At 51.8% G+C, this 17,460-nt stretch overlaps 1 protein-coding gene and 1 long non-coding RNA gene across 5 annotated transcripts; one reads left to right on the top strand and one right to left on the bottom strand.

The window, feature by feature from the left end:
* Positions 1–2,176: 2,176 nt before the first annotated feature.
* Positions 2,177–5,002, bottom strand: LOC134480868 (uncharacterized). Of its 4 annotated transcripts, XR_015632085.1 has the most exons (5): positions 4,635–5,002; positions 4,265–4,507; positions 3,416–3,821; positions 3,019–3,169; positions 2,177–2,399 (listed from the first exon to the last, which is right to left on the bottom strand). It is a non-coding gene; the product is annotated as an uncharacterized LOC134480868 (long non-coding RNA). The 4 variants fall into 4 exon arrangements; XR_015632083.1 differs by lacking the exon at positions 4,635–5,002 and having other exon boundaries at positions 4,265–4,605; XR_015632084.1 differs by lacking the exon at positions 2,177–2,399 and having other exon boundaries at positions 2,609–3,169.
* Positions 4,712–16,721, top strand: Igfbp4 (insulin-like growth factor binding protein 4). The gene is made up of 4 exons (NM_001004274.2): positions 4,712–5,301; positions 11,904–12,049; positions 12,820–12,954; positions 15,429–16,721. The coding sequence occupies exons 1-4, from the start codon at positions 4,953–4,955 to the stop codon at positions 15,561–15,563; spliced, it is 765 nt and encodes a 254-aa protein (NP_001004274.1). The 5' UTR covers positions 4,712–4,952; the 3' UTR covers positions 15,564–16,721.
* The last annotated feature ends 739 nt before the right edge of the window (positions 16,722–17,460 follow it).

The raw sequence follows: 17,460 nt of genomic DNA on the forward strand, positions 1-17,460 counted from the left end.
TTCCAAGATTGTCAGCAGTGGACAGGGCTTCGAAATCCAACGGGTTCTCCCACGCCACTGTACAAAGAGTGAGGGCGTAGTGAGGAAAAGAAATGCTCACAAAGCCGGTGAGTGGCTGAACTGGCTGACCTGAAGACGGGAAACAGGGTGCCCAGCAGCCCAAGTGCAGATGGCCCGACTCCCTCTTTGTGCCTCCTCCCCTGCCTGTCCTTCAGTGGGATGGCAGGGAGGGAAGAAATCTCTAGAGATAGGCTGAACCAGAGGTCTCTCTGCATTGCGGGGCTTCTCTGAAGAGCCTGGCTCTCCCGATGACACCTCTGTAAGTATGAAGCCGTGGTAGGCAGGAAGAAGGCTGTCCTGCTATGCTTTGGCGTGGCCCACACGGGGAGGCACCTATGGGGCTGCCCTATCAGTACTTGGATATCAGTGGATATGAAGGGGATCACTGTTGACACAGTAAAGTCCAGGGCAGTCAGGAGTGGGCTGGATAGTGAAATCGTAAGGAGCCTGGGGCATGTTCCCATACTGATACTACCTCCACCTGACCCGGAGTGCTCAGTTTAAACTCTGTCATAGTCTTCTGCCCTTGATGTCCATGTCGAGTGTTGCTGATGGCTGATTCGAGGGACGGTGAGGCATAAGAGTTAATTGTGCAGACTGGAGCCAGACAGCTTAGGTTCACATCCTTGTCCCTCTACTTGCTAGGGGACTGTGAGTGAGTTATGTAATCCTTATGTGCCTCGCTTTTCCTGTCTTAAAAAGGACAATACTGATAACGGACTTTGTGAAGCTCCGAGTGACATGGTCAGTGGTAGATAAAGGGTTAATTCTCATAATTATATATTTTGTCTATTCCATCAGACAAGATGCCCGCGAGGGCAAGCTTATCAGATTGGGCGTTCCCTGAGAACAGAATGTATGTATGTATGTATGTATGTATGTATGTATGTATGTATTTATTTATTTATTTATTTACAAGAGGCTCTCACTGTGTAGCCCTGACTGTCCTGGAACTCACTATGTAGATCAGGTTGGTCTCAAACTCACAGAGCTCCCGTCCTGTCTCTGCTTGTGCTGGGATTAAGTATATGCACCACCATGCCCAGCCACAACTCTGTCTTTATTGGCTTTGAGAGCCCTGACCTGGACCCCGACCCCGAATCTGTTCTGTGAGGAGTGTTCAGGGTCAGCAGAAGTCTAGAACTGTCCCAGTCGGGCAGCTAGCTAGCGAGACTGGCTGAACAAGTCAGAGAGAGAATGGAGTGGAAGGGAGTGGAAGATTTTCCTCATCTGCGCACCAGCTAGAATGTCTTCCCAGGTCCCAGGAAACAGGGACTGACAAAGCCGTCCAGGCTCTGGCCCAGGCAAGAGCAGGGAAATAGGACTGAATTCTTCTGTTTCCGGGAGGCACACTGTGGGAGCATCCAGCCCACAGGAGGCAAAAAGCCAGATGGAGGAACCAGTCAGTGCCAGTAACTCTGCCTGTGGATTTCAGACTCCACCCATTCTTCTGGACGGTGGTGATGGTTTGAGATAGAGTCTTACTGTATGGCCCAGGCTGGCCTCTCCCAAGTACTGGGCATATTGGCATGGACAACTGTGCCTGGAGAAAATGATCTTCGAGGGCTACAGAGATTTGAATCCAGAACCTCAGGCATTGCCAGGTAAATACTCTACCATAAGCTATATCTCCAGTTCTCAGGACCCCTGTCATCACCTCATGTTTTCTTCTAACCATTCTCTGTGGTTGAGCCCAAGAATTTTGCCCCTCCCCCCAACTTCCTTTTTACCTCCCGCCCTTCGTTTCTTCAGTAATGAAAATTACCCATTTAAATGTTAAATGGAGACCTGTGAGAAATGGCTCAGCTTCCAGAGAATTCCACTTCAGTTCCCAGAAGTTCTCAGGTGGCTTACAGCTGCCTAGAGCCCCAGCTCCAAGAGGATCTGGCCTCCCTGCCTTTGTGGGTTACTGCACTCACGTACGCGTCCACGTAACAGACACCCACTTAAACACACAATTAAAAAATAGCTGGGCTTGGTGGCACGTCTTCAATGCTAGCACTCAGGAACCAGAGGTAAGTGGATCTTCAACTGTTCAGGGATAGCCTGGTCTACACAGTGACTTCTAGGCCAGCAAAGGTTACATAATGAGATCCCCCATCTCAAAATAAATAAATACCAATAAATCTTTTTTTTTTATAAAAGGATGCTAAGTAGCAGATCTGCGACAACTTACACTCAGAGCCCCGCTCTGACTTCTGTTTATGCTATTCTCCTTGACCAGCTTCTCCTGCTGAGAGGCACGCTAAACCGTAAGAGTCCCAGTAAGGTGGGGGAGACACAGGTCGCACCATCAGGAGAGCTCCTGTAATCTGGGATGGGTTCTTAGCAATGCAGGTCTAGGAAGGACAAAAGGCTTGGTGTCTATTTCTCCCCGCCCCCCCCAGCTGGGGACCGAACCCAGGACCTTGTGCTAAATCCCCAACCCTTGGTGTCTATTTCTTTCCAGGCACTTCCCACAGATGCTTTTGCTAGACAAGTCCTGAAGGCTCAGAGAGCTTCAGGGTCCCTAATGAGGACCAAGGGACAAAGCTGGACAATAATCTAGTCTGGCCGTGCTGATACCAGTTGTATTTTATCCTTGAGCACAGGAGACTTGGCCTCAGGTCATGGTGTCGACCAGTATTTCTCATGCCCCGCAGGTAGAAATAGCTGCTGGTGCCTCTGCGTCCCCCTGTGGCCCATATAAGTATCTCCCAGGGCACCTGTCCATGTCTTAGAAAACTTATTTCCCTTATACACGTGTCTTCTCTCTCCTTGAGGTAAAAGTGCTTAGTGAGTGTACCTTATTTGGAGAGCCGTGCTTGGGATCTGGCTTCCTGGGAATGAGTCTAGGCAGTGATGGGGGGAGGGGCACCGGAGGAAGGTTTGGGGGCAGAGGAGGTGCTCCGTCGTGGGTCAGGGCATCTTGTCTCATCTAGAAACCTGTATAGACCGCCTGCCTTCACCAGCACTCACTTCTATTCATCTTGGGTTTGCTGTCTGGCCTGCAAGTTGGGTGGTGGACTTCAGAACTGTCCTTATCGGTCCATCTTGTTCCCACAGGAGCTCCAAGAAGTGACATAAGTGGTGACTTTTAGCCTTTTAGCTAGATACAAACTTCAAGTTCCTGCATTAAGTAGAAGGAAGAGAATGGGGGCAGGGACTGGCTTCAGAATCAAAAACAAAAAAACAAAAACCACCACCACCACCTCCCGCTGGAAACCCTCGCTGGCTTCCCCCAGGAGCTTGAAGAACCTGTTCTGTTCACTTTTCTCTGTGTCAGATGGGACAGGAGAGACCCAACTTTACCCTTGAGATGTGACAGAAGGAAGAGATGTGAACCCTTGTTTCTTGCCCTAACATTTCAACTCGCCTGCAGTCTTAGAGGTTGCCAGTAGGTGCCGTCAGTTCGCAACTTTTTGGTCTGTCCTCCAGGTCCCGGTCTTGGTGCCTTTCTCCCTCCAACCGCGCCAACAGTCGGCGTTACAGAAAGTGGGAGGTGGCCTAATACCCCGGAGGCTGAAAGACCCCGACTCTGGGACAAAGAACCGGAAGAGGTCTAGGAAGTCTTTAGGTTGGTTGCTCCTCAGATGTTTAGCCCAACCCCTCCCTATCCCATCCACCCCCATTTATCGGACCCCAGACTGTGCCTGGACAGTGAAGCGAACTCCTTGGTTGGGGAGGATGAGGAGGCGTAGGAAGAAACGAAAAGGAAGGTGGTAGGGGTGGGTCTCTCCTCCAAAGCGATTCCCGCTCAATTCCTGTTTCCAACAGAATTGCTGCGAGGGGAAGGGAATTTGTTTATCAATAGAGACATCACCCAGGGGCAAAGTGGCGTCAGGAAAATTAAAAGAAGGCTTCCCTTTCTGGAAATCGTTGACTGCCATCTATTGGGAAACTGTTACAGTAACAATACAAAAAAAAAAAACCCACAATGAATACAAGGAGTGGCGCCCCCTGGAGTTGTTCAACTCACATCTTATACAAAGTCAATGGCAGTCAACTGTCGGGAGTTCTGGAAGCAGAGTGCAGCAAGGGCCAAATGGACCCTGGGGCGGGGGAGGGAAGGGGTGGGGTGGTATCAAGCGGTAGAGGTTCAAGGGGCAAGTGAGAAGACTGCCTATTTAGCACCTTAAGGCCAGAGTTCTCCTGGACCCCTTGCAGTGTGCTTGATCTCCTTGTCCCACTTCAGCGCGGTCTCTAGAGTTGAGAATGGACGTACCGGGTGTTGGGTGGGTGGGGGTGGCGGTAGGACTCTGGCCGGGGGATAGGGACTGAACGAGAGGATCTTGAGTCCGCTCTGAGGTCAGGTTCTCAGTGGCAGCACGAGGATCGCCTAGTTGTCTGGGAAGGAATTCTTCGAGGTCCAGGGAGGGGACCAAGCAACATCCCCTTCACCTCCCCTCGCCCTGCTTCCCCTCCAGCTCTCTGCGCGGGCCACCGCTTCCAACTGCGTCGCTTTCTTCTGCGGAGCAAAGGACTTTCAGATGTTGTAGCGGTGGCGGCGACTCAGGCCAGCGCCCCCTCCCCCTAACGGCCTCTTCTCCCGCTCCATTGCTCCAGTTCCCCCTCGCCCTCCCCTGCTCTCCCACCTCGGGGACGGCGCTGGGGGTGTGGCCAGGGGGCCGGTATAAAGTCCCGGGAGCCGGTCCCGGGCAGCCGCTCAGCCCCCTGCCCCCGCCGCCTGCTGGGCCGGCCGAGGATGCAGCGCAGCGCCTCGGTGTCCAGGCTCGCTCTGCTCCAGCGTGCTTGCTAACTTCCCTTGGCTCCGTCCCAGCCTGCCGGGGCCGCACCGTGTCCTCTCGCTCTCCGGGTCTGGTTCTCTAAGCTCTCTGGGAGCTGCCTCCGGGTTCCTTGCAGCCCGCTCGCGAGCCCGCGCTCCCCTTCTGCGCCCCACCCTCGTTCTCACCATGCTGCCCTTCGGCCTCGTGGCCGCCCTGCTGCTGGCCGCAGGGCCTCGGCCGAGCCTGGGCGACGAAGCCATCCACTGCCCTCCTTGCTCCGAGGAGAAGCTGGCGCGCTGCCGCCCCCCCGTGGGTTGTGAGGAGCTGGTGCGGGAGCCTGGCTGCGGTTGTTGTGCCACTTGCGCCCTGGGCTTGGGGATGCCTTGCGGGGTGTACACCCCACGCTGTGGCTCAGGCATGCGCTGCTACCCGCCCCGGGGGGTGGAGAAGCCCCTGCGCACATTGATGCACGGGCAAGGTGTATGCACGGAGCTGTCGGAAATCGAAGCCATCCAGGAAAGCCTGCAGACCTCTGGTAAGATACACCTTCCCTCTGCCACATTTCCCAGACACCCTCCTCCCTGCAACTTGGTTCCCATTCTGGCTGGTCTGGAAGGCCCGTCGATGCCCCTTGTGAGTTGAGGAGGAGGGAGGTACGTGGCAGAGCCTGATAGGAACAGTCAAGAAAGCTCCACTTAATCCCAACACCAGTTGCCACTGGTCAAGGGGAACCTACCCCACTTTTTCATCTCAAACCTCCCAAGTACTTCTTTGGGAAGAGGGGCCTTGGCCTCAGTGGTAAGCCAAGCTCCTGAGGAGACTGTGGTAAGTTACATGACCAGATTCAGTTACATTTGTCATCTAGAGCTAGAAGACCGCGATAAAGGATGATGTGTGCATGCCTGTGTGTGTGTGTGTGTGTGTGTGTGTGTGTGTGTGTGTGCGTGCGCGTGTGGGATAGGGATAGTGTGTGGTTTTGTGTGTGCACGCATTCGCATGTGTGTATGTGTGTGTGCGCGCGTGCACACGCGCATGGGATAAGGATGATGTGTGGGTGTGTGTATGAGGGATAAGGATAGTGCATGTGCTTGCACTTACCCGTGCGTGTGCATGTGTATGTGTGTGTATGTGAGCACACGCAGGATAAGGGTAGTGTGTGTGTTTGCATTTGCGCGTGAGTGTATGCGATAAGGATGGTGTGTGTGTGTGTGTGTGTGTGTGTGTGTGTGTGTGTGTGTTGGGATGGTTCCTTTCTGTTCCTGATCCAGAGCCTGATCCACAGCCAGTTTCAGGTGAAAGCCAGAGGTGTGAGGACCCAGGGCCTGGGCCTTTCAGTGATCACCCTGTGGTGAAGTGGGGCATACAAACCAGAAGGACTTGAGTGGTAAAGATCATGAGACTTGGACTTCCCTAAAGGCACGGGAAGCAGGGGAAGAGAAGGCAGGGCTCTTTCTGCCAGGGTGGCACATCCAGGTTTCTTGCTCCCTCCTTTTGTCAGGTGGCATCTGAGGGGGTTGGAGGGAAGTATTGTTGCCAGTCCAGAGTTACAGACCCCTTAGGTATATGGGACTGAGAGGAGAGGAGGGATAGATAGATAGATCTTGTATTTACTCTTTCTCCTTTGTCCATTCATCCCTGGGCCTTTCTCAATTTCTTCTTAGAATCTTTCTCTTGTCCTTTTATTTCCTGCTGTGTCCTCAGCTTCCAGTTTCACCAAACAGCTCCGAGTTCTCTTTTTCTGGGTCTCCTGGGCTTCACTAGTTTCCTTCTCTTGCTCTGTCTTAGTCTGGTTTTCTGTAGTCCTCCCGCTTCCATCTCGGATACTGCTGCTCTGTTGCTCTTTTGACGTCTCTGACAGTGACTCCTTCTGCACGTCCTCTGCTCCTCGCATGTTCTGCCTCTCTGTATCCCTGACTCTGGTTGTCCTCTCTTCTCTGACAGCCAGGCTCTCTGACCACCTCGGAGCTTCTCTCTTTCCTGATATTTGAATCCTCCATTGTTGCAGTCCGGATGCTGCTGGGACTTCAGCCCCAAGCTTCCTGCTCTGGGTCCCAGACCACTCCACTTCCTCAATCCTCAACAGCTCTTTAGTCTGAGGAAAGCAGGATGCAGGGAAAACAGGAAGGAGATAGACCCCAGGGGTGCCTCTCTGCCCTTCCTTCTCCTGGGGCAAGGAGAGATGGGTCAGCAGAAAATATTCTGGGAGAAATGCCAGTCTGGCAACCAGCATTGCTGGAGGAGGAGGAGGGTCCCAGGGGAGAGATTCCTTGATCTTGGGGCAGTGAGACCCGGAGAAAGGGTTGCATTTTTTAGGATGCCCACTTTGAATCTTTGCTCCCTCCCAGCTGGTGAGCTTCTAGCCCCAGGTGAAGATGGCTGGTAGTCCCCCCCTCTCCCAAACTTGAGCCCAACAAAGCCTTCTCTTCTGGTTGCATAGGAACATCCCTTCTGTGTGGAGGAGAATCAGATCCCCTGCATCTGAAGGCACAGTTTCTGATTGCTTGGTGGACGTGAGGCTAGCCAGTCTCAAGAGGTGTCTAGGAAGAGGGTGCCAGACCGTCTGTTTTAGAATTCAGATCTCAAGACACCCCTTCCCCTCCCACTTCTTGAACTTGTCGTCTCTGAACACAGTGGATATGGCCATCTGAACAGGGAAAATTCAGTAACAGGAGGGCCCTGGAGACCTTAGACACGTGATTGGCAAGCAATGGCTGATGTTTTCTAGTCATCAGAGAAGCACTTCCTTGCCATGGCCTGGCACCTTTGCATCATGGGAGGAGTACCTATAGATGCACCACAGCCTTGCAGGGTCTCTGGTGAATTAGTGAGCGGGGCTCAGCCTACACTGTACACTGTCAGTAGGCCATTGTCCCTCTTAGGTCTTCAGATTTGGGATGCAGAAATAAAGGACATTATTTTCTTTAATAATAAAGGGCACATAGCTCTATTCTTTCTATTCTTTCCTCTTGGGGATGAGCTTCAGCTGGGGGCAGGCCATCCCTTCTCTTTCCAGCCTGCCTTGCTCTTCCCTCTGACAGGTTGGCAATCAGTGCTACCAAGGTCACCAGAGGTGGGGATGGGTGTATACATCATAAGTCTACAGTTTTACATCATGGTACCGACTGACCCTCGGCTTTTGAAATCCGAGAGGGTGTTCGATGGGGAGGTCAAGCTTGGGACAGGGAGTTCCTAAACTAGGCTCTAGGTCCCTCCGGGACAGGGTTAAGGAACAGGCAGGCTGGGTTAATTTTTAGTCAACATAGCAAATATTGTCCCTACATCAGTACTGGGAATCTACTCATGTCATGGAAACTGTCCTTTCCCAGATATTCTGTGCTTTAGGGGGGCGGGGGGCGGGGGGAAGAACATGGCTGCCTAGAGTTTCTCTTTAATATTGACATTGCCTAAACTCTTGGTACTTCAAGTGGCCAAAGACACATCTCCCTTCCTCTTCTCCACTTAGGCAACTTCAGTTTCCTCCTCCGCCAAGTGTCTCATAGTTTTGAGGTGTGTGACGTAGATTAAGAGGTTCATAGATCGGAGTGACGATGAGGATGGAGAGGAAGGAGCTGAGGCTGGGACTTCGGAGACCATAGGGTAGGGGAGCGAAGCTGGGGGGCGTCACAGGAGAGGAGAGGGGTTCTTTGGCTTTGCAGGATCCCCTGTCTCATTAGAGGCCAGCAGTGGGGAGCAACAGTGAGGGGCACCCCTTGAGCAAAATCTCAAACAGCCTGGTATCTGTCCTGGGTCATCTTGCATTCTCCAGCTATTGTCATAGGGATGAAGAAAGAGAGAGGCTTTTTTTTTTTTTCTTTTTTTGTGGGCAGGTGGGTGACCCTTTGGAGCACGGCTGACGCTTCTGAGTCTGGCTGGCAGGATCCACTCAGTTCTTAACCTGGGTGTCTTGGAAGGGTCAGGGGCTGGTCTTGAAGAGAAATCATGGGAGTGAAATTAGGCAGTGGGAACTTTGCCTCTACTGGGGCCAGAGCTTCTCCCTGGGGGCTCCTTGCAATGAAGGGAAGAGCAGGACTTCTGGCATGGCTGGATGGCTGTCTGCCCAGCTCTAAGCAGGAACTGGTTGAGAAGACCTGCTTCGCATTGGCAACTCCCCCTCCTGGACAAGCTTCTCAGAGACCTCACAAGAGGGTGAGGGGTCTGCCCCCCAGCTCCCGCTTGGGGTCATTGGGACTTTGGTAGAGAGCATTAGAAGCTGACCCGTGCTAGGAATTAATGTTTTTGATAGGCTCAGTGTTACTCCCCTCCCCCTCCGAAGCTCAGTTCCTAGAGGTGGGCTCCAGGGTGAGTCCTCAGCCCGACAGGTAAGCATGGATGGATGGGGGGAAAGTTACAGATTAAATGGAGAGTCAACAAACCATGGTGAGAGCGGCCCGGATGTTAGCGTGTCCTGGCTTGGTCTGTGTGTCTGACCAGGGCAAGGTCAGAGTACATGAGGGGGTGTAGACATACGCACCTGGATGAGAGCATGTGTCTGGACATGTGATTGTTGGTAAACTTTTGTGATTCTGAGTTGGTAGGTGGGTGCAGACTTAATCTGCCTTAAGACCCCAGGCGAATAAGAAGCTATTCCGGGGTTGGGGATTTAGTTCAGTGGTAGAGCGCTTGCCCAGCAAGCGCAAGGCCCTGGGTTCGGTCCCCAGCTCCGAAAAAAAAGAAAAGAAAAGAAAAAAAAAAAAAGAAGCCATTCTTCCAAGATGGTGGTTCTTTCTAAGTGTATATTCAAACCAGGGTTCTCTGGGTACACCATGCACACTCAGAAGGCCACTGATGCAGCCGTGCCCAGTTAAGGCCCTCTGCAACATGAGGCCATTTAATTCTGACATCAGTATAAGTTATGCTTCTGGGTTTGCTCTGTGTCCTGTGCAGTTGTAAGGTTTCGACAAGCTATTCAGTTGTTCTCATTAATGGGGAACATCTTAAGTACCCATGGATAAGCTCCCCAAGGACTCCTATTGTTGGCTTCTATTCACAGATATGCCACATTGGGAAGCCTTGTTGTGGTCAAGTCTCTGGGCCGTATTTGTCTGCGCTCTTGAGGACTCATTGTATCATAGGTCTGGGGCTATAGGGTGGGGGTGCTCTCTTATCTCCTGAGGCAACCTCTTTCTTTAAAAACCTCCTAAAGGGGGTTGGGGATTTAGCTCAGTGGTAGAGAGCTTACCTAGCAAGCGCAAGGCCCTGGGTTTGGTCCCCAGCTCCGGAAAAAAAAAAAAACAAAAAAAACAAAAACAACAACAACAACAACAAAAAACCTCCTAAAGCCCAACTAAAAAATAATTCAAGGGCTAGGAGCCAGGTGTGGTGGCGCCTGCTTTATGATCCAATACTTTGGTGTGGCAAAGTTGGGAGGAGGGGGAATTAAAGGTCAGTCTCAGCTACATCGAAAGTTCGAGGCCAGCCTGGGCTCAGTGAGACCCGAAAGAGAAAGAAAAGAGACATTAGGGCTGGGATAGTAGCTTAGGGGTAGAATGTTTGCCTAGCCTCAAATTCTTCTTTCCTGCCGAAAACACTTCATGTTTAACCGAGAAGAACTGAGGCTGGCAGTGCCATTGTGACTGAAAGGACAGCGCGTCGGACAGAATAAACCGGTTGGAACAGTGTGCCTAGAGTCAGTCCTGAGATGTGTCATGTGAGTCCCAGTGATCTCCTCCATTCAGTTGAGCTGACTCTCCCAAGCTTGATGTAGCCCTGAGCCTCCTTGGGACAATCCTTTGACGACATAGGCAGAAGGATGGTTGTACCTATCTGCTCCGTCTAGTTCTGTTACTTAATTCTACATTAGCTCGTCTCTCAAGATACAATTTGTCTGTAGTGAGTCAGGTTTACTTTGGTACGGAACTTAATGGAATTTGTTTGTCTTTTGTTTTTTTTTTTTGTTGTTGTTGTTGTTGTTGTTTTGTTTTTGTTTTTTTGATGATGATTTAGATCCCTTCTTGCCTGGTGTCCCTTCGTTTATGTGCTTCTCTTCCCTTGTCCCCCAAACTAGAAGAATAAGACAGAAACCAACTCCCCAAGTTTGGCTGGGCAGAGAAATACCATTTGACCCAGAGGCAGCTTCTGGGACTGTTGCCATGTATGGAGGAACCTGCTAAATCCTCAGGAAAAAAAAAAAAAAAGTCCTGACGCAAACCAGATGTAACCTCCTGTCTGCCTGCCAACATCTGGAATGCTGGCAGGGCCTCTGCACTTGGGCCCGCATTGCACTGCCAAGTCTGAGTATTTCAGAGGTGCCTCTGATGTACTGAGAAGTCTTCCAGCCTCTTTCTCCAGCTCAGCCTTGGGTTCTGGCCCTGGCAGCCAAGAGTGAGCAGCGGGTCACAGTGCAGGGCCTTCTGCATGGGGCAACTCACACGGAGCCTTCAGAGAGGCCGTGGAGACAGGATCTGTCCTCATAATTTGCATCTCCAGATAGCCCTTTGCCTGCTTGCTTCTGGTTGTCTCTCATGGACATTGAATGAGGCCTCAAGTTTAAGGATGTAAGACTTTAGAGGTAGAGGCTGGAGAAATGCGTGCGGCTGTTTTCTTTGTTCTGGAGCTACACGATCTCTCTCTCTCTCTCTTTCTTCTCTCTCTCTCTCTCTCTCTCTCTCTCTCTCTCTCTCTCTCAGACGCACACACACACACTCGCAGACGCAGACAGTGGGAGAAACTTTGGGGCCAGACTCCTTGCTCATGGAAAATATGATTTTAGCCCTAGGGATCCCCGGCAGGCTCAGCCAGATGCTGAAAGAGCAGAGAGGAGACAGGAAGAGTGAGCAGATGGAGAGAGGGGGGATGGTGGGAGGAGTCGAACAGAGAGGGAGAAGATCCAGTAGCCCCACCTCCCATTGCCTGCCTCAGACCTCCCTGCAGGGCCCAAGGGACCCCCCCTGCCATCTGGGCAGCTGCAGCTGGTGATTCATCATGGTGACCTGGGTGGGGAGAGGAACACGTCAAGGACTTCAAGAGATCCAGAGGACTGGGGTGGAGATGGGGGTGGTGGTGGTGGTGGTCATATTCCTTCCTTCCTGCCCCGAGACTCCCGGTGGAGGAGGAAGCTGGAGACGGAGTTGGGGGCGTTGGAGGAGTGTTGACCTCTGACCTGATGCTGACCTCTGCCTTTCTTGGACGGCCCCACAGACAAGGATGAGAGTGAGCATCCCAACAACAGCTTCAACCCCTGCAGCGCCCACGATCACAGGTGCCTGCAGAAGCATATGGCCAAAGTGAGAGATCGGAGCAAGATGAAGGTTGTGGGGACACCTCGGGAGGAACCCCGTCCTGTGGTGAGCACCTCTAGCCCACAGATGTGTATGCTTATAGACCTGCCAAAATTGCCAGACCTGGGCTATGTCCACCCAGCAAACATGGAAGCTCCTTATGTGCAACATGACTTCATCGGGACACGGGGAGAATCCTTATCTCTCTCTGCGATTCCTTTTTCTCTCTGCACGATAATATTTGACTGGTAAAAGCAGGGCCCAAGCGCCCTAATGTTTCTCAGTCCTTTTTTGTTTGGTTGGTTTGGGTTTTTTGAGACAGGGTTTCTCTGTGTAACCCTGACTGTCCTGGAACTTGCTCTGTAGACCAGGCTGGCCTTGAATTAAAGGTTTGGATTACCTCTGCCTCCCTAGTACTGGGATTAAAGCATGAACCATCACAGCCTGTTTTGTTTTGTTTCGTTTTGCTTAATGGTTATTTGTTATAAGACAGAGTCTCCCTTTGCAGCCCATGCTGGCCTAGAACTTCCTAAATATGCTAGGCTAGCCTTGAACTGGCAACAACCGTCCTGCTTCTGCTTGCAGAGGGCGGGCATTGCAGATATGTGCCCCCACCTCCTGCTTCTTTAGGAGGGCTTAGTGTCAAAACCTTCTGCTCAGTATCCGTGGCTGGTGCTGAGTCTGAGTTTCTGGATTTGCTTCTTAAGCCCCTGCCCCATGCCCAGGCCTTGACCCTTGGTTCAGGATCATTACCCACCCACCCCCACTTTAGCTCAGAGCCCCAGCTTGATCATCTGCCTCTCTCATCTACTGAGCACCTTGTCTTCTGTCCCCAGCCCCAGGGTTCTTGCCAGAGCGAGCTGCACCGGGCCCTGGAACGACTGGCCGCCTCGCAGAGCCGTACCCACGAAGACCTCTTCATCATCCCCATCCCCAACTGTGACCGCAACGGCAACTTCCACCCCAAACAGGTGGGTCTCCCTTCCTGCTGCTCCGCCCTGGCCTCAGCCTGGGGGGACTCCTAGTTCTCCGCAGGATGCTCCGAAGGAAGGGAAGCCCTGCAAATCCAACCCAACCATTTGGGTCTCCCTAAGCTCTGTTCTACTCTCAGCGTGGTCTGTCCACCTCATTCCTTTTGGAGATGAGAGACAGACTCAGACTCAGAAAGGACCCTGGCCAGCCCATGCCACAGAATGAGCTCCTGGCAGAACTTGATTTCTTTCTGGAGTTTGCAGCTTATCAGGACCCCCCCCCCCCCCCCGCCATCAATGGTGTAGACCTTGCTCCCCATGCTTCCCCTTCCCTTCCTCCTTTCCTTGTCTCTGACCATCCGAAGCTTCATTTGGGTTGGCGGATCCCAAGTTATGAGAAGTCAGTCCGAAGCTGAGCTCAGACTCCCCGGGTGCAATAAAGACAGAGGTAGAGCTGGGTCTGGTGGCCTGAGAGTGTCACGTGGAAACGGGCCGGGAGAGAAGGCAGCGGGTAGCCGCATCACACTGACTCACCAATTCACACCATCCAGCACGCCAGCTGGCGTGTACAGCAGGAGCAGACTGTCCCATCTCATCGCTGGCCCATCAGGAGGGCGTCAGATCTGGGCAGGGTACTGGAGTTGGAGTGTTTTGGGCTGAATGTGGCCTGGGGAGCCTTGTCCTGCTTCTCTAGGTTCCGTGAGCAATAGAGAATGTTGCCCTCTCGCTGCGGATGCATCCCCATAGTCAGATACCACCTAAGCAGAGAGGGCTCGCCAGGAGGATGACACAACTGTTCTTGGTCTATACGGGGCAAGATGAAGGTGTGCAGTTGTGTGCGATGAGTGAAGAAGGGTCAGAGGAGGCTCCTTAGAACCGGCGCCTGGCCTGTCTTCAGCCTCCGTCCAACATAAACTCGGCGTCTCAATTTTTTTTTCTTTTTCTTTTTTTTTTTTTTCGGAGCTGGGGACCAAACCCAGGGCCTCTACCACTGAGCTAAATTCCCAACCCCAAGGTGTCTCAATTTTTAATACCTCTCGTCCTTAATTAAACAAACAAGACCAAAAGACTTGACCATTGGGTGTGTGGGAAAGCGAGAAAGTGCAGAGTGATCATATCCCGTGCCTGCACTGTGTCTTCTTTTCATTACTCGTGACGTAATGAATTGTGTTTGGTACAGTTGATTGTTGACTAAGGTCCAACATTTATACCAGGATTCATTTTTCCTGTTACATAAAATGCTACATATACTTTTTTTACCCCTAATTTTTTTAAGATTTATCTATCTATCTATTTATTTATTTATTTATTTTTCATTTAATGTCTATAAGTACACTGTTGCTGACTTCAGACACACCAGAAGAGGGCATCAGATCCCATTACAGATGGCTGTGAGCCACCATGTGGTTGCTGGGAATTGAACTCAGGACCTCTAGAAGAGCAGTCAGTGCTCTTAACCTCTGAGCCATCTCTCCAGCCCTTACCCCTAATTTTTATCGCAACAAAAACTATGGCGCTTGCAGGCAGGCGTGGTGGCGCACACCTTTCATCCTAGCGCTTGGGAGGCAGAGGCAGGTGGATCCCTGTGAATTCGAGGCCAGCCTGGTCTACAAAGCAAGTCGGGGACAGCCATGGGTACACAGAGGAACTCTGCCTGGAAAAATCAGAAACCAAGCCAAACAAACAGAGACCATGACCCTTGACCCTTTATCTCAAAACAAATTTTGCGTCTCGAGCCAGCCTTCATTCTAACTTTCGAGTCTGACTTTGAATTATACTTTTGTGCCCTGCCCCTTCCTCCTACCCCTAGTCTAATTCTGACCTGAATTTTAGCCTGACCTCAACTCTTCTGACCTTGACTTCTGTCTTTTTTCTGATTTAAGCTTCTTGCAACAATCCCCCCCCCCCCGCCTCTTCTTCCTAAGTGCCAGGGTTATAGGCATTGTGCCACCACATCTGATCCAACTGCTTCTGACTTGGGGTCTCAGTGTCACCTGGCTCCCGTTTTAACCGTATCCCCAAGCCATCCTCATCTGTGGTCCTGATGCTGCCTTTGCTCTCAGCTTGTAAGCCCATGCTTCAAGTCCCAGCCCAGTCACAAGAAGCTGGAACATCTCCTGTGGAAATGTTTTTGAGATTTTGTTTTTCGATAAAGGGTCAAGGGTCATAGTCTCTGTTTGGTTTGGTTTTTGATTTTCCCAGCCTTTATAATCATCTATCCCTTTAAGTCCAAGCCTTCTCAGGGCCTGCCTCTAGGAGCTCTGTAGATGTCTCCTTGGACAAGTCTCCCCACTACAGTGAGCTCCGGGGACGAGCTCCGGGAACTGTTGTTTCAAAAGAGCCCTTGCCTTCAAGTATCATCTTGAAGGAACATTTGTCTGTCTGACCTTGGGGGCTAGATTGGAGGTGGTGTGGGTACCTGGGCTCTTTGTCTGCCTGGGACCTGACCTTATACCCTTTCTTTGTCTTGGCAGTGTCATCCTGCTCTGGATGGACAGCGTGGCAAATGCTGGTGTGTGGATCGGAAGACAGGGGTGAAGCTTCCAGGGGGCTTGGAACCCAAGGGGGAGCTGGACTGCCACCAACTGGCTGACAGCCTCCAAGAGTGAGACCTGCCAGCAGGTGGGGGGACTCAGTGCCCCCTACTAGGTCCCTATGCTCTGGGGACTGTAGAGTTGACCTGGCATGGAGTCTTGGCCTGAGTCCTGGCTCTCTGCCTCTGGCCCTGCCCAAAGTTTCCCTTGGTGTGTGTGTGTCTGTCTCTGTGTGTGTGTGTGTGTGTGTGTGTGTGTGTGTGTGTGTGTGTGTGTGTTTATGGGATGTGCCCCACGGGGTAAACCTGAGCCTTGGCGTGCCCACAGTGGGCTTAGATAGCCCAAGAGGTCTGAGTGTAGCAACAGGAAACCCCGGTGAGTTTTCAAGTCATTCTTGAATTCATTCATTCATTCATTCATTCAGCCATCTGAAAACATCTATTGACCACATACTACAAGCCAGCTTTAGTTTTCGGCCCCAGGAAGCCTCATCCTGACTTCCTCTTGATTGTGGGATGCGAGGTGTTCCCAGCTAGAGGCCTGTGGGAGAAAAGAAACCTCATTCTTGGAGTCGGAGAGAAAGTTGTGAACATTGAACACCCTCCCTCTCAATGTGGCCAGAGTGTGGGAAGGAGTGGGGTAGAGGCTTGTAGCTCATGAGACCCACCTCCGCTCTGTGCTCTGTAGGTCATTCCTCAGGTCCTCCAGGGCACAAGCTTGAGGGACAGGGCCCAGCTTTGGGTCTGGGGATTCAGTCATCTGACATTGCCTGGCAGGTGGATCTCCACTGTGGGAGGGGAATGGGGTGAGGAAGGCCTGAGGGACAGGGCGCAGAGAGGTGAGCTCATGGATGTGAGCAAACAGGAGAGAAGAAAGAATGTGAGATTGGATTGCGTGTGTATGAAGGAGAGGAAGACTCGTGCTGGGGGATTAGCTGTGGGGGTCCTGTTCCACTCCCTGTTTGTGGTGACTGGTCATGAAGTAAGTCACCAGGATGACCCTGTCTTTCCAATTGCCCACCACCTGTGGCTCTTTTTCCCCCCCCTGCCCCCCCATATTTCCCTTCCCTGACACCTCCTGTCCCAACCTCTCTAACCCCCCTGGGCATTTTCTGGCTTGCCTGGATAGTTTTAGAGACCTGCTTGTTGGCTATAATGTCTTTTCATTCATTCATTCTTCTTTTTCTTTTTTTAAAAAAACAAAATGAAACAACAAAACCAAAAAGTATCCAGAGAAATGTGTTTGTTTGATTTATTTACGGTTAGAGACACCGGGATGAATCAGGGGGAGGGAGGTGGGACCTCTCTGCTTCCAAAAGCCCTCTCCCTGAGGTTTCTCCCAAGGTACCCCCAGCCTGCAGTCCTATCACAGTGGAGTGGGGTCCTGTGGTTTGGGAGGCCAAGGAAGCCTCATCTGGTGTAGTTGGCTTTTGAATGAGGTACTCAACGGACCTGGGACATAACCTGAGAGTTTGCACAGGATGAGGTCACAGCTCAATTTAGTTTATGTAGATGGGGATGGAGAGGACACTGTGCACTTGAGGGACTGGATGGTGGTGGTAAGGTGGGTAAATGACGGCAAGTTCCGCCCGTGGTGCCAGTGTCCATCGTGTTCTCCACTGGGGGATGGGCATACGCCAACATGAATTCTGAAAGACTGGGAGAATGCAAACCTTTGACATGAAACTCTCAGTGTCAGCCTGTGCTTCGAAACTTGTTCCTCTGTGGATTCATAGACATGTTCCCAGGAGTGGGTGCGTATGCATGCGCGTATGCCTGGTGCACTCTGTGTGTGTGTGTGTGTGTGTGTGTGTGTGGTGTGTGTGTGTGTGTGTGTGTGTGTGTATGATAATGTGACCTCTACAGAGTGTGTTTCTCTCCCGGCAATGCATGAGTGGATCTTTTTTATGGAGTAAACTGTAGGCCTCCGAGAGAGCTGTCTAGCGCCGAGTAACAGAGGCTATGTGCTTTGG

The sequence above is a fragment of the Rattus norvegicus genome, chromosome 10, assembly GCF_021556685.1.
Source record: "Rattus norvegicus strain SHRSP/BbbUtx chromosome 10, alternate assembly SHRSP_T2T, whole genome shotgun sequence".
NCBI lineage: Eukaryota > Metazoa > Chordata > Mammalia > Rodentia > Muridae > Rattus > Rattus norvegicus.